The 17,878-nt window shown below is 37.9% G+C and overlaps 1 protein-coding gene across 2 annotated transcripts; it reads left to right on the top strand.

Annotated features, from left to right (window-relative positions):
- Positions 1 to 5,028: 5,028 nt before the first annotated feature.
- LOC111203965 (non-specific lipid transfer protein GPI-anchored 4-like) lies at positions 5,029 to 10,011 on the top strand. 2 transcript variants are annotated; one of them, XM_022698134.2, is made up of 3 exons: positions 5,029 to 8,122; positions 8,213 to 8,263; positions 9,652 to 10,011. In XM_022698134.2, exons 1-3 carry the CDS (start codon positions 7,750 to 7,752, stop codon positions 9,843 to 9,845), a joined length of 618 nt encoding a protein of 205 aa, XP_022553855.1. In that variant the 5' UTR covers positions 5,029 to 7,749; the 3' UTR covers positions 9,846 to 10,011. The 2 variants fall into 2 exon arrangements, with proteins under 2 accessions (XP_022553855.1, XP_013674962.2); XM_013819508.3 differs by having other exon boundaries at positions 6,708 to 8,122; positions 8,213 to 8,251.
- The last annotated feature ends 7,867 nt before the right edge of the window (positions 10,012 to 17,878 follow it).

The raw sequence follows: 17,878 nt of genomic DNA on the forward strand, positions 1-17,878 counted from the left end.
ATAAAATCCCGAGACCTAAAACCCTAATTCCCCGGCGATAAACCCTACCGACGATCACGAACCCTAAGCTCGATACTCAGCCTCTTCTCGTTCGCGATCCGTCCTCAACACGCGACCTCAGTCAGTCCTCAGCTCGCGACCTCAGTTCATTCGCGAGACACGATCTCAGCATTCAGCACGATCGCGACCCGATAGCAGCTCGATACCATTCGCGACCCGAAGATCTCAGCTCGATACTCGACACGATCAGCTCTAGCTCGCGACGATCAGCAAGCAATCCGTTCGCGGCTCTTCTCTAGTTGGAGGTCCATTCAACCCGTCTTGAGGTTAAGGTAAAACTAAACCTAATAACCAAACCCTAAGGCAATAGATCCAAACCCTAAAACCTGAATTTGAATCTAATTGCTTGATTTAAATTGAAACCCTAATACCCTAAAGCCTAGCCGCATATATGCATTGCATACCATGCAAACCCTAATTTTGAAATCGAATTTGATTGTTTATGTGATTGAATGTTTTGAATTATGATCACATAGAACTGATTGCTAGAATTGATTAATCTCATACTTGAATTTGGTTGTTTGAATTGATGATCCAATTGAATGAATTGAGGTTAAAGAAATCGCCTAGGTTTAAGTTGTCCTCATCTTGTTTAAAACTTGGATCCGACCAGCCTTGCTTATATTTAAAACCCTAATTGATTGAATATGATCGTTAGGTTGATAGTAACTAAACCCCTTTGATGCATTGCTTGATTTTTTTAGTGAGGTTTCATGTTTCCATGATCACCTAGAAACCGTTCTTGCTAGGATGAATAAACGATTGCATTAAGATCAAATAGAAACCATTTGATAAGATTGTTCATCCCTTGTCTCGGCCGTGCGGCTTGCATCATATCTGAATGAACTGATCATCTCGTTTGGCCGTGCGGCTTGTTTGAACATTGCATATCCTTTTAGCTTGTCTTGATTGCATCATATAGAGAACATTGAACACTATAATCTTAAGATTGAAATATATGATTTCAGATATCGAAAACCAACAACTTGGATTTTGCTGCCCTAAATCTCTCTGGAGATAATTACTTGCAATGAGCACTTGATGCTAAGATCATCCTGAAATCCAAGGGACTCGGTGAATGTATCACATAGGGCAATAATGCAAATGAGAAAGATAGATATAGAGCTATATTGATTATACGCCATCATCTTATTGAGAGTCTCAAAGATCAGTATTTGACTATTAAGAATCCTCTAGACCTTTGGACAGAGTTGAAAACGAGATATGATCACCAGAGAATGGTGTTATTACCAAAGGTATGTATGATTGGAAGAATCTCAGAATCCAGGACTTTAAGTCCGTGGATGAGTATAACTCAGCCCTGTTTAAAATAGTTTCAAAATTGAAACTGTGTGGTGAGGATATAACGGATAAGGATATGCTTGAGAAAACCTTTTCCACCTTCCACACAAGCAATGTGTTGTTACAACAGCGGTACCGTGAGAAGGACTTCTCTACTTATGCTAATCTGATCTCTTATCTCTTGCTCGCTGAGCAAAACAATGAGCTGTTGATGAGGAACAGTGAATTGAGACCTCCTGGAACAAACCCATTACCTGAGGCACATGCGGCCGTCGAGGCTAAGAAAGAGTCGAACCATGTCCAGAGTGATAGCCAACACGGCCGTGGGCGTGGAAAATGGCATGGACGTGGTGGTCGAGGCCGAAACTCGTTTGGTCGAGGCTGAGGCAACTCATATGGCCGTGGCTCCTATGGAGGCCGTGGACATGGCCGAGGCCGTGGTACATCTTTCAAGCCACAAAACTTGACCAAATCCGTGTGTCATAGATGTGGTATGGATAATCATTGGATTAAGACATGTAGGACTCCCAAACATCTCGTTGACCTCTATCAAGAGAGTTTGAAAGGGAAGAATCCTGAAGCTCATATGACTTATCAAGATGGTGAAGATGATTTCAATCATGAACGAGACGATCTTATGGATTATGAAACTTCAGATTGTTTAAAAGAATGAAGTTGAATTCGACATCTATGTTTTCGTGTTCTTTGCTTTATGTTTTCTATGTTTTGATTGCTTTGAACTTATTTTATTAATGAATGAAAGTTTTTATATGAAGTCTCTAAAGTATCATTTCGGGTATAGGTAGTCTCATAGAGGGCTACGGCCAGGCTAACATCCTGTTGCCTAAGGATACGCATCTAGATATATCTGATGCATTGTATTCACCCAGCTCTAAGAGAAGCCTATTGAGCTTTAAAGACATTCGAATGAATGGCTTTAATATTGAGACTAAGGGCGAAGGAAACAAAGAGTTCCTTCAGATCATAGAGATCGGCCAAGGCTATAAGAAAGTCCTAGAGTCTGTACATGCGCTCTCTACTGGCCTTTTACTATGCTAAGGTCAGAATGATAGAGACCAACGCTGGTGAGTTCACGTCCCAAGCGTTTAATGATTACTGTATGTCCATGGGGGTAAGTGTGGAACACTCCGTGGTACATGTACATACACAGAACAGCTTGGCCGAATCGTTCATAAAACGAATTCAGCTAATAGCTAGACCATTGCTTATGAGGTCTAAGCTTACGGCCACAGCTTGGGGACACGCGGTCTTGCACGCGGCCGAACTGATTCGTATAAGATTGTCTAGTGAACATAGATATTCCCCATTACAATTGCTTACGGATCGTGAGCCAGACATATCCCATCTTAAGACATTTGGCTGTGTCGTCTATGTGCCAATTGCACCACCACAGAGAACAAAGATGGGACCTCAAAGGAGGATGGGGATATATGTTGGATTTGATTCTCCCACGATTATTAAGTATCTTGAGCAAACTACGGGTGATTTGTTTAAGGCCAGATATGCGGATTGTCATTTCAATGAATCCGAACATCCAACATTAAGGGGAGATAATAATAAGATGGTAAAAGAGATTACATGGAATCAAACATCCTTATCTTGGCAAGATCCTCGGACTCAAGAATGTGATTTAGAAGTCCAAAAGATTATACATTTACAAAAGCTAGCTAATCAATTGTCAGATTCCTTTGCTGACCCGAAAAGAGGGACTAAGTCATATATACCAGCTGCTAATGTACCAATAAGAATTGATGTTCAAGAGGGACACAATCAAGTTGCTACAGAGTCTAGACAACGTTTGAAACGTGGTAGATTAATAGGTTCCAAAGATAAGAACCCTCGGAAAACTAAGAAAGGTGCAGAGATTGAAACCGAGGTTGTTAAAACCCTAGACACGACCGCGGCCATTCCTAAATCCCGGGACATAGCCGTGGCCGATCCCAAAACCCTAATAGCGATCGCGGCCGATCATGAATGCTTAGATTCGGCCGGCCCTGATGTATCTAATACTGATTCTTGGGACGCCAAGATTCAAGGTACTAAAGGTCCTGATAATAATGAGATCTCAATAAACTATGTCTTGTCTGGGATACAATGGAACAGAAAGAATGTCAACATTGATGATATATTTTCATACAAGGTAGCACTTGAACTTATGGATTTGAATGAGGATCATGAACCCACGTCTATTTATGAGTGCACTCAACGATCAGATTGGATCAAATGGAAAAAAACTATAAACATGGAGTTAAGCTCTTTAAAGAAGAGAGATGTCTTTGGACCAATAGTCCGGACACCATATGATGTTAAACCAGTCGGCTATAAGTGGGTCTTTGTGAGGAAAAGAAATGAACACGGCAAGGTCGTGAGATATAAAGCACGGCTTGTTGCACAAGGATTCTCACAGAGACCAGGAATAGATTATGAGGAGATATACTCCCCTGTGGTGGATGCTACTAGTTTAAGATTCCTGATAAGTCTGGCTATAAGAGAAAAATTAGACTTGCGGTTAATGGATGTTGTAACTGCATACTTATATGGGCCACTAGATAATGAGATTTATATGAAAGTACCAGAGGGTATAGAGTTGAAAAACAAATCGAGTACTCGAGAAAAACACTGTATAAAGTTGAATAAGTCACTTTATGGATTGAAACAATCAGGCCGAATGTGGTACAATAGGTTAAGTGAGTACCTAGAGAGAGAAAGATACAAGAATGATCCGATCAGCCCTTGTATCTTTATAAAGAAATTCGGCCAGGGCTTTGTGATTATAGCAGTGTATGTTGATGATTTAAATATCCTAGGAACCTCTGGAGAGATTTCCCAAACAGTTGAATATCTTAAGAAAGTATTCGAGATGAAAGATCTTGAAAAAAACAAAGTTTTGTTTGTGATTACAGCTTGAGTACATAAGAGATGGAATCATTGTGCATCAAATGGCATATACAGAAAAGTACTCAAGAGATTTAACATGGCCGAGTCTCACCCATTGTCGAGCCCCATGGTCGTGAGGTCCCTCGGCCTGGACACTGATCTGTTCCGTCCTAAGATGGACGATGAAGATGTCCCTGGTCCCGAAGTGCCATATCTCAGTGCCATAGGAGCTTTGATGTATCTGGCTAGTCACACACGACCAGATATATGTTTAGCCGTGAATCTATTGTCTAGATTAAGCTCTTGTCCAACCCAAAGGCACTGGAACGAGATTAAACATGTTCTTCGTTACCTGCAAGGAACGAAAGACTTGGGTTTATTTTATACTAACCAAAACAAAGAAGGTTTAGTTGATTTTGATGATGCAGGTTATCTTTTGGATCCACACAATGCTCGATCACAGACATGCTATGCTTTCACACATGGTGGAACGGCCATATCATGGCGTTCCATGAAGTAGACGATCGCGGCCACATCTTCAAACCATTCGGAGATCTTGGCTGTTCATGAGGCCAGCCGCGAGTTGTTCAGAACAGGGGGAGTAATACGTGTTGTACTCTTTTTACTTCACCATGGTTTTGTCCCACTGGGTTTTCCTGGTAAGGTTTTTTAATGAGGCAACATCTAAAGCGTATTACAATCCCTGTATGGTTATGGGATCCAAGGGGGAGTGTTATAAATCATATTGTGGATGTCCATAACCGGTCCGGTTCATAACCAGCCCAATACTAGAGAGAGAGAGAGTCGACCGTGAGGAGAGAGAGAGAGAGAGAGAGAGAGAATCGACATCTTGCATTTTCCTTATTAGATTATAATTTTTACTCTTTCCATATTTGTATTTCCTTTCTTTAGTCTTTCCATTATTATATGACGGTGTAATTTCCTATATAGAAGGGGCTCCTTATGTTTATGAATAATACAAAAACATACATATTCTATTCTCTAGTTTCACAACATAACCCTGCCAAATATTTTTAATTCATTTAGTTATTTGTAGTATGCCATTCCAACTGTCTTCGTCTTTACTAAACCAAAAAGAAAAAGAAAATAAAATAATATTTTTTTTTGTGTCGAGCCACAATTAACATGAGATCGTATCAAAGAAGAAGAGGAAGAATCGCGGAATCGTAACATAAGATTGGGTCTTTAATCATGAGTGAGCAAGAGAATCACAATGGCAGCCTGATCTCTACCTCCGCCGCATCAGAGACCAAGGCTCCTCACTCCTCTGACTATGCTCCTTACCCTAGGTTCAATCCTAACGACATTACTCCTCCTATGCATGCTCCCATCTCCGGCGCTACCGCCACCATATGCTGCCTGAGTTCTAGCCTTACGATTCTTCTTCCCCTGCCCCCAAGAGTGAGTTAGTTGACATTCTTATCACTGAAGTGTAGAAATGGTAATGATTTGAGAGGTTTGAGCTGATGAGTTTCAAGAATGAGAGTTACCTATTTATAAATGAAGATTGACAAAATAAAATTATGGGAGATGCTTTTAATTAAAAATTGTGTGAGGAGTGCGGAATCTTTCTTAATGAGCACATTGAAGTGCTTTTTTCAATTCATCCGTCTCTTCTGTAACGTTTCCAGGTTTCATTCGCTGGTAAGACAAAATCTCTAAGAAGACACCGGAGCTGGATTTCAAGAGGATGTGGTCTGGTAACTGTTGGTCAACGAAGCATCTACTGAGCTTCAACGGCGGTAGGATGAATACGGTAACCAACTCGATGGTGACAACGATGACGGAGTCTCCAAATGAATTCATAACCACATATGTAAAATGGCCCAGCCCAGCGTACTGTTTCATTTAAGGCCCATTCAAAACCATTCTATTTTCTAAACCATCACGATATTTAGTTCAGAAGTTGCAGTCCACATTAAAAATCTACACGGAAGAGTCGCTTGCAAAGTTAAAGAGAGAGTACACGTGTCTTTTTCCCCAAGGAGAGAAAAAATCAACTTTATTATATAAGATTTGGAGTGCTATGTCTGAGTCCATGGACTTCGAGTTTGGCATCCCATACTTTACTGAGCGACTCCCCTGATACTCACCAAAATGACGATGTGTCTCTCTCAGCTCAAAAGAAGTCCAATATCGAGAAAGAAATCCATTTGCCATCTCTGTAGGGCCCATTAAGAGATCAAGACCCACGGAGCTGATTGAGAATATTGCTTGCTTTGTCCAGAACCAAGAACGTGAAGGAGATTTACTTGGCCAAACCACCATTACCTCAACTACCGTCATTTAATCAGCTGTCTCCTATAACAGCTAGTTTAATTAAGTCTTTGTCTGATTTATATTCCCTATGTTGTTCATGAAGCTTACCTAATGATTTATTATTATTTTTTTCCCTTTTCTACATAACCTGGTCGAAACTCTTGTCTGAATTAATGATCATTTTTTATCAAAAAACTCATTTCTTCTTTGGTGATTTATTTGTTCTCTGAACAACTTAATTGTGAAGTGTGTGAACCCAAAACCATCAACAAACTCTCAAGCTGACTAATGTGTCAAACCCAGAGTGAGAGAGGAGTGTATGAGGTCTTTTCCACAAACCTCATATCAATCCATCAAATCCCTTCATACCATCCTTATATCAACCCTAATTCGTCCATCAAACCAATATCCATCAAAACCCCACCTTTCAATCTGTTATAGAGTAGATTCAACCAAAATTAGAGTGAAAATCCTTGGGAAAAAGTCATTAGGATGGCATGTCAAGTTATGTTGCTTCACTCATGGAGCCAACATACCAGTTACAGTAAAGATACTCTTAAATTTATCCTGGCCGATAAAACTGTACTTAAAGTAACGCTTTATAATTTTTTCATTACCAAAGTTTATTTGATTCATTTTTTCAAATTTCGTTTGTATGGTGTAAAAATAAACCGTTCTTGCAAGAACATATACTACTGATGGTATAAAAACAAAATTTCTACGTAAGTGAAAACAAAAATCTGCGCGGCTGTGAAGATCAAAATCTAGTTTCATATTATTATAGTTAAGTAAATATAACAAATGATAGTTGAAACTTTTACAAACAAAAAAAATACAAACACACCTAAGTGAGATTTGAAATTAAATTCAAACTTAACTTTGCCAAAGATATGCGCTTCCGTTACAAAATCATTTGACCTAGAATAAGAAGATCAACTCAACTTTGACCAAAAAAAAGGAGAAAGAAAGATAAACTCAACGAACAGAAAACAAAAACAATCAAGATATAAAAAAACCATCCACCTATTTAACAATAATCTCAACAATAATCTCAAACCCTAAAAAAAGAATAAAAAACAAAATTCTTATCTTTTCCTTTTTGAGTTCACTTCTATATATATATAAACCTCGTGTTCCTTGTACCACAATAAATCCAACACAAGAAAACAATAAACAACAAACAATTTCAAAGAAAATACTATAGAAATAATGAAGCAGTCACTTCTTTCCATCTTGATACTTCTACTATCATCATCATTTGCACCCATCCACGCCCGCAACAAACCACAGCCGGCAAATTCTCCTTCACCCGTAGCTTCTCCAGCGCCAGGACCATCAAATTCTGATTGCTCCAGCATTATATATGACATGATGGATTGTCTCTCGTACCTTACCCCTGGATCAAATGATACTAAGCCCACAAAAGTTTGTTGTCGGGGAATTCTATCTGTTCTACAATATAATCCTAAGTGTATTTGCGTTGGTTTAGAAAGTAGCAAAACTATGGGGTTTGCAGTGAATAACACTAGAGCTCGTGCCATGCCTACGACTTGCAAGCTCCCCATTGTTGCTCCTCATTGCGGTGAGTATTTTCATTTTTTTTCTCTCAAACCTAATGCTGTTTGCGTAGTATTTTCATTGTTCCGAAGTTAATTTTTTATTGCTGGTGTAGCGATCCTGGACGAGGCGACACCGGCTGCATCTACTGCTGGTACGTCTCCGAGTACGTTTCTTTTGGCTTTTTTCTTTGATAATTAATCGACTATGTTTCATAGTTAATATTGAAGGCTTCTCTGTGTTTTTTCTTTTGCCTTACAGATCGATTATACAGTATTAAAAATAGTGTGGTATCTTAAGTTTTATTTTTAGTAATTTTACTATATTTCTGGTAAATCAAATTTATTTCATATTTCATTGAGGACCATTAGAATTATAAAAAAATAAATTATTGGTACCGTATTGGCAATAATTATAAGTGAGCTACACTTTTGGTATGTAAACTTTCTTTACTTTTTAATGATATATTCCTTATACATTAAAAGAGACATATTACATTTAAGTGTTGTCATGTGTCATCACTAGTATGACTCTTACAATCCTTGGAAAAATAGGTTAGTACATCAAAATATATATTATAATTTTTATTAAACTAACCATAAAAGTAATTAGTAATTTATAAAAATAGTTTTTCTTTTTTTTCTTAAATAAAAACAACGAAATTATCTAATATGACTAAAATATATATATGACAATTAATGATTTAAACTAATAAAGATTTGATAACAATTTTTGTATCCTCTTTTTTTAATTTATATTATTAAAATAAATTAAATAATTAAAATTTAGGTTTTTGCATATAATATATTTTAAATTTTTAAAAATAAATATAAATTAAAAAAAGTAAAGTCTCACTGAAATGTTTTGTGGTCAATAGCTAATTTTTTTGTTATAACAAGATACAAATGATAATAAAATCATATGATTATGAAATTCCATTTAATAGATATTATATTAAAATATATATATATATATTTATTATTGTTTAAATTAAACTATATACCATATTAAAATTTATAAATAATTTGATTTCAAAATTTAAGAAATATATATTATACTTGAATTGAAAAAAAAAATATTTTTACAATTTCAGTTTGAACTGTTCACTAAAATATAGTTTTGTTATTAATTTAAAATATATTTTTAAAAAATATTTAAAATATTCATAAAGTTTAAAATATTTATAAAATTCTCGCTCTCGGGTTATTTACCTTGTTTTGTATTATATTCGTAGTCAGAGCTGAATATTGGGAAGAAGAAAAATGAATCTGAAATGTTTTGTTGATTATTGAAAAGACATGCATCAACCCATTTCATCTTCTATGAGAATATTGTATACCATAATTTTTGGATTTGTTACTTAAATTGCAATTGTATAATTAGTTTAGTCTTACATTTATAACTTAGATTTGTTTCTTTTTTTTTGAAAAAACTAAAGTCTTCTTTCAATATTTTGTTTTATTTATATTATATATTTTTTGAACATATTTTTTTAATATTTATGTCGTATGCTATGTTAAGAAATATAATGTATGAATGATAATAATGATGCAGTTTCTCCATCGGCTGGAACATCTATGACTTCGCCATCTTCGGTCGGGTCACCAACATCTTCACCATCTTTGGCTGAGTCGCCGGTCATGTCTGCACCATCTCCCTCGAGTTCTGGCACCAACCACCTCTCAGTTTCAACACTGACCCTCGTTTCTGTTATAGTTTCTTCTGTCACGTATATTTCGTTTTCTTAATTAATTGCAATTTCACTCGTTATCATATATATTTCTACTGAGTTGGAAATTTTATGGTTGTCGTTTGAAGACATATGATGTTCTTTTTATTCGTGCAACATTCGTATATATGTACTTGGGATTTGTGTCTTGTGTTCTCTCAAAAATCAAATTCGCTAGCTGCACAGTTCCCTGAATTTTTCCAACATACCATAACAGATTTCTCAACTTCATATACTAACAAATTCTCTCTTGTTCCGTAATATCTATATTTTTTAAAAAAAATTGGTTAAAAACTTCAACGCAAATCCATGATACCTCAGACCATACTGCTTGCAAGCCGGGATAACAGTTTTGAGAGGCTATTACAACGTGGTTGCTTTATGTTGCTTTATGTTGCTTTATGTATCTGCAGGTCTCTCTATAAGGTCTTTAGTTGTTTACATGAGACAGATTGTCAGAGTACGTATTGTTAAAGAAGGTGTAGTGAGATTGCTTGTCTGACTTTCGCATTCAGCATATACACATAGAATTAGATAATACCTTCGTTTGTTGTATCTTTGAGATAAGTAAATACAAAAGCAAAAGAAAAGAAGATAAAACCATATCTATAAACCCCAAAGAATCATCATTATTGAAGATGATGATACATGTGTAAAGAAAAAAAAATTCCAGAAGACTCTAAAAGTATGAAACAGAAACCACTCTTCTTATACTAAAGCTATCAATTTGATGAATGTGGATCTAATATTTGTGATGCTGTTATGCACAACACGTATGATCACATGAGAAAGGGATTGATAAAAATCTTATGTAGTCTTCACAAATAAAGTTTTATCGGATCCTTGGGAAGCAGCTAATGATCCATAATTGGTTAATAGGATGTCAAACTATGAACTTTCTAAGTGTGTCACTTCTCCGGTGGTAGAGATTCTGTGAAAATTGTTTGATTTATTGTGACACCCGCCACCTCCTATCTAGAGAACAGCGTACCACCAAAAATATCTCATAACACAATAGCCCATATACACGACTGCACTCACCCTAAGCCCAAATAAAAATCTGAATAAAAAGCCCAGTAGCACCAATCCGTCCAAATATCATATACTCGCCAGTCTCACCTGAAATGGGGAAGAGAGAGGGGTGAATAACGGAGAATTCACTCAGTGAGGTATGAGATACTAAACATGAAGTCCATGGACCCGGACAGAGCACTCCGAATAAATATAATTTAATCCTAACATGTTGCAAACATGGTACCTAAAGTACCCAGAGATCAAACAATGGTCCTAACGAGATGCACACTCGATGCCCACTAACAGGCCAAAAACACCACCGAATATGTGCTCGGTAACACACGCCCGTAGACGATTTATCGACCTCTAAGCCTTGGTACAACAGGTCGACTACGCTGTGCCGCAACATCCACCACACCCAATGTACTGTCTCCGGCCGATACACCCATGATCGGCTAACATCCAAATCACCTCAATAAACTATATATATATATAAAATCAATTATAAATGAACAAGCATTGTCGAACCATCTAACACCCTAGTTCCGGTTTAAGAAAAGAACTTAAAAACTAAACCAACAATGACAGACTCGATTTCACATAGACGGAACACATTAGGAATAAATTATAATTATTCGAGGTCCTAAGCCGTGTAAGAGAAGCTCGGTAAAAGACCCTCACCTTAGCCAATATCTGAGATGATCCGGTCATACTTGGGAACTGATATGCCTCATCAACATCTAGGCTTTGGAGAGAATGGCTAGGCAAACAAGTCAATCATAAGATCCAAGCTTGGTTCGGTTCCTATGCACGGCCTAATAAAGTGTACGTTAACTATTCACAAGAAACAACTAATGATACACTTAACCTTCTCGGACATAGCTACGATTGACGCATCTTGATCTCCGGTGACGTGGTGAAGATCTCCAGTGACCAACGGCTCATGGCAGTGAAGATCGGTGATTGATGGTTCCGAGACGCAACACTCGCGTCTCACTTTCTCCTTCTGCTCACGTTCTCCATGGAACGGATCCGATGTGAACTGAAAACATGGTACATCGATGGATCTATGACAATGAGGCTATGTCAGTGGCATGACGACAGCTCCGGTGGTGATAGGTGAAGAATGATGACTCCGGCGGCGGGACATGGCTTGCTCTCCAGCGATGGTGTGAACACAAGAAGAACATGGAGAGAAGGGAAAGGTGGTGAGTGCATCGTGAAAAGAAGTCAAATGGTTAGGAAAATAAAACGTGGCTGAGCTCTCACTCTCTCCACGACGTTGACGGCTCCAAAGGAAGAAGAGAATGTGTAGGCTTTTATATATTTAGGTATAAATGCACACGTACACAATTAAAATGATCGGGAAAGCTTTGGTTTAATAATAATTAAACAATCAAACCGGTTTATCTCAATGAAACTAAATAAAACTAAACCAGCTTGAAACCGGATCGTTACAATTCTTCCCCACTTAAATGAAATTCGTCCTCGAATTCAAATCATGAACCTGTTGTCCAATACCATCCTGAGAAAGCTCTGGATAGGTAATCATCATCTGAGTCTAGGTCTCCTCCTGGAAATCTCTCGTCCTACCATCTTTGTTACAACTCCTTAAATTCTTGGCTAAGCTTTTGTAAATTTTGACTCTTGGCTCCTCCTTGAAATGTTCTCATTTTCAGGTATATTAAATCGTCCACTTGAATTCCAAAACTCTCTGGCATTAACATTTTTTTTTTTGCCCTAAGCTTCCTTTAGGTTGTTCTTGAGCATTTCTATTTGCTTCAACGTCCCTTAAACCACTGGTAGTAATACATTAGAGTGCTTCTCCACTTTGGTCCATCATAGCATGTGTGCGAATGATCTTCCATAAAGAGCTTCATAAGGTGATGTCTGAATGCTCGAGTAATAACTGTTATTGTACATGAACTATTTCAGTGGTAGATACTTTTCTCAATTTTTTTTTTCCTTGCGAACTAAGCACAAGTCTTGGGCATGTCCTCTAGATTTCAATTTAGCGATACGGTCCATGATCACTCATATATTATTCTTCATGAAACTTGACTCCAATAGTCCAATGAGTAAACCCATAATCAACATATATCATTTCCAATCTGGAAGAAGTAGATGGTGTAGTAATCCCATAAATAATTGATGTTCTATTTTAACCATCTGACAAGTCTGACATAGACACAATGTAGTTACATCTTTTTTTTTTTTTACTAGGCCAATAATAGAAACACTTCAACTCTTTGTACCCCTTGGTGTTCCAGGTGGGTAGAGAAATACGAGTGATGTGTTTACTGTAAGATCCCTTTTCTTAACAACTTATCGTCCAACACACAAACTCGGTTTCGGTACTAGTGCATCCTGCTCGAAACTGTATGATGTCCAACACTCTCAAAATCAATATTCTTAACCAAAGTCGCATCGTTATCCTGTGCTTGGCGTCTCCCCCATAGAAAATCTGATATTTTCAAGTGTCTTATTAAGCTCTTGAGCCCTCTTATTTCTCGAGGCATCGCTCATGTGCCCACTCAAGGCATTTTCCACCTGGTTAGCCTTACTAGGTGGTATGATACATCCAAGTAGTAATCTGCTTTAATAACTCAATCCATCTGTGTTGCCTTCCGATTAAGTCTTCCTTAGTGAAGATACACTTCAAAATCTGGTGGGCGGTGAGAATCCGAGTTTCCTCTCTGTACAAATACGATAAGGGTAGCGAACCTCGTGAGATCTCGACTGAAGTGATGCATAAGCAATGATCAGACCCTCCTGTGTCAATCCAAAACCCAAGCCGGAACGTGATACATCAGTGTAAACTTTGTATAATATTCTCGATCTCGATAGTACCAAAACTGGTGTCTTCGTCAGATGTGCTTCAATTCAGTGAGACTCCTCGAACAAAAACTTTCCAATCACACTCGACATCTTTACATGTCGACGGCGTCTTCAACATTACTATAGTGGCGAACCTTTGATGAATTCTCAGTAGTACCCTGCTAACCCACAAACTGTGTGTCGCTGTAGCGCTCTTAGGTATCGGCCTCTCCAAAATGGTATTCTTTTCCTCTGGATCCATTGAACTTCTGCTTCCAGAACCCCGTTGCTCCAAAAATACAACCTTCAAGAACTATGAACCTCATGTATCTAATCCAACAACTCATAAATACGTGGATGTGATACTTATCCTTAATGGTCACTTGTTCAAAACTTTGTAGTCGATACAAAGTCATAAGCTCTCATCTCTTATCGTCGCAACAACACTGGTGGTCTCTATGGTGAAATACTCGGTCTGATAAAATCCTTATCTGATGAACTTTTCCATCTGCCTTTTCAGCTCGGCCATCTCCGCTCGCGCTTCGTGAAACCGGTGTTGTCCATGAGTCCAACTCGATCATAAGAATGTCTCCTCTGGCTGGTGACAGCCCTTCCAAAGGCCTCAAATACATCCTCATACATAACTGGAAGATCCTTCATCTCATGCGGTCCATCATCTTTAACCATCAAAATGGTCACCAAAAATCCCTCTCCTCATGTATCCAGTAACTCCTCATCATGAGGCATGGAGGCAATAAAACTCTCATCTACTCCAGGAATATTAACTATTGCCCTCAGGCAATCCAACACTATTAAATGTCGTGACAGCCAATCTCTCCCAAGGATGACATCGCATAAACTCAGCTCCATCATTGACGAATCTCTGGATAACTCGATTCCTCCACGCATAACTGGTACAACTCGAATATAAATAACTCCCAATGTCCTATGTCAGCTGTCCGAACTGAAACAACTCTGAAACGATTAACACTACCAAAAACTGGCAAACAAAACCAAGCGTTACTCCAATATCAACACAACGCAAGCTGCTGCACCCCAATTCAAAAGCGATCTCCACGAGTTCACAAACCAAATATACCTCCAAAATCGTCAATATACTCGTACACAAAACAACGCATGCCAACCAATGGCTCATACGTCACACCACGTAATCTCCAGTAACAAAGACTCGTCGAACAATTGCTTGAAGTAGGGTGGAAGCAGAAACATCACATATCCACTCCTGGATGATCTCGGAATCATGACCGAAGAAACTAATAATTCCTGAGAAAACTGACAAACTGAGACATCACCCACCTGCTGCTGAACATCTGGCTAGAACCCTGTTAGTCGAAGGATGAATGATGATAATTTTACTCATCGTCATATAAAGAGACAATTGAGTTAGTAATTACTGGACATAATTGTGCTAAAAGAACTTCACAAAATTTTTTTTATTATATATATATAAATTATTTTATACTTAAAAAAAAAACGTAGAAAACCGAATCCCCAAATCGCCATCGCGGGTCGAGGCCGGGACGGAACCCCGCTCTGATACCAAATTGTGACACCCGTCACCTCCTATCTGGAGAACAGCGTGCCACCAACAATATCTCATAACACAATAGCCCATATACACGACTCCACTCACCATAAGCCCAAATAAAAATCTGAATAAAAAGCCCAGTTGTACCAATCCGTCCAAATATCATATACTCGCTAGTCTCACCTGAAATGGGGAAGAGAGTGGGGTGAGTAACGGGAAAGTCACTCAGTGAGGTATGGGATGCTAAACCCGAAGTCCATGGACCCGGACAGAGCACTCCGAATAAACATAATTTCATCCTAACACGTTGCAAACATGGTACCTAAAGTACCCAGAGATCAAACAATGGTCCTAGCGAGGTGCACACTTGCTGCCCACTAACAGGCCAAAAACACCACCGAATATGTGCTCGGTAACACACGCCCGTAGATGACTTATCGACCTCTAAGCCTTGGCATAACAGGTCGACTACGCTGTGCCGCTGCATCCACCACACCCAATGTACTGTCTCCGGCCGATAGACCCATGGTCGGCTAACATCCAAATCACCTCAATATACTATATATATATATATATATATATAATCAATTATAAATGAACAAGCATTGTTGAACCATCTAACACCCTAGTTCCGGTTTAAGCAAAGAACCTAAAAACTAAACCAACAATGACAGACTCGATTTCACATAGACGGAACACATTAGGAATAAATTATACTTATTCGAGGTCCTAAGCCGTGTAAGAGAAGCTCGGGAAAAGACCCTCACCTTAGCCAATATCTGAGATGATCAGGTCATACTCGGGAACTGATATGCCTCATGAACATCTAGGCTTTAGAGAGAATGGCTAGGCAAACAAGTCAATCATAAGATCCAAGCTTGGTTCGGTTCCTACGCACGCCCTAATAAAGTGTACGTTAACTATGTTTCTTGTTTCACAAGGAACAACTAATGATACACTTAATCTTCTCGGACATAGCTACGATTGACGCATCTTGATCTCCGGTGACGTGGTGAAGCTCTCCAGTGACCAACGGCTCATGGCGGTGAAGATCGGTGATTGATGGTTCCGAGACGTACGCAATACTCGCGTCTCACTTTCTCCTTCTGCTCACGTTCTCCATGGAACGGATCCGATGTGAACTGAAAACATGGTACATCGATGGATCTATGACAATGAGGCTATGTCAGTGGCATGCCGACAGCTCCGGTGCTGATAGGTGAAGAATGGTGACTCCGGCGGCGGGACATGGCTTGCTCTCCAGCGATGGTGTGAACACAAGAAGAACATGGAGAGAAGGGAACGGTGGTGAGTGCATCGTGAAAAGAAGTCAAATGGTTAGGAAAATAAAACGTGGCTGAGCTCTCACTCTCTCCACGACGTTGACGGCTCCAAAGGAATAAGAGAATGTGTAGGCTTTTATATATTTAGGTATAAATGCACATGTACACAATTAAAATGATCGGGAAAGCTTTGGTTTAATAATAATTAAACAATCAAACCGGTTTATCTCAATGAAAATGAATAAAACTAAACCAACTTGAAACCGGATCGTTACATTTATTCTAGAGTTAGATCAGATTTTTTAGGAATAAGAATGCTAGAATCCTTTCTTATTGTTTTGGATGTTGGTGTATGAGAACTAGAATGCTTAATCTAATGTATAACTTTGGTATTTTCTTCTGTTTATGGTTTTTACAGTAAGTTTAGCTTATGAATGATACACCAAACAACTACCATCAAACTAAGCTAACTCTAAACTCTAAACAAACCCTAAACGACATGGAGAAATCATATATTGAAGAAGAAGAAAAGGTTAACTCGATTTTTATTTTATTTTTTTGACAAGGAAACCGGCATCTATACGGTTTAGGAAAGTTAGAAGATTACAAATATTTTTGGAATATTTTCATAACAGAACTGCCAAAATTTTTGGAAATTAGGTTTTCTTATATGTAGAATGTACCTTCTACACTACATAGAAACCATACAACAATTCCATAAGCAGATTCTACTATACGTAACCTTTTGAAGGAAAAGTAGATTTCGTATTCCTAAAATTTTAGAATTGCTTAAAAAGTAGAAACTAGATTCAGAGAAAATGTAGCAACCTTTACAATGCTTAGACTTCACATTTTTCATATTTAGAATTTCATTTAAAAATAGAATATTGGTTCTAGAGAAAGTAGATTAACATGTTTAACCTGGAATTTTTATCAAGTCATTTTTCGTAGAAGATGAAGTCTACTTTCTATAAAACATAATTTAAAATTTTAATTTAACTAGTTTTTCAACCGAAAAAATACCAGTTTGTCTATATAGGTATTTCATCTATTTTTCATTTTTTTTATTCATAAAACTATTTATTTCATTAAGTTTTAAAATGGAAAGGGTAAAAAAAAGAAAAAAGACCAAAAAAAAAAATAGGTCTCATATACCTAAAAAAATCCATATTTAAGTAAATACCCTAAACACTATTGATATTTCTAAACCCCAGTATTGTCCCTACCCCTGCCATGCCCTGCCTTTCTCTGGCTTTGCCCCTGTCCAAACTCTCTTCTTCCTTCTCTCTCTCGTAATCCCTTACACAAAACAAAAGAATTCTTCTTCTCTTTTTATTTCTACCATTGTGAATCCAACGAATACTATCTTCTTGACGAGTTCATCTACAA

The sequence above is a fragment of the Brassica napus genome, chromosome C2 (assembly GCF_020379485.1).
Source record: "Brassica napus cultivar Da-Ae chromosome C2, Da-Ae, whole genome shotgun sequence".
NCBI classification, from domain to species: domain Eukaryota; kingdom Viridiplantae; phylum Streptophyta; class Magnoliopsida; order Brassicales; family Brassicaceae; genus Brassica; species Brassica napus.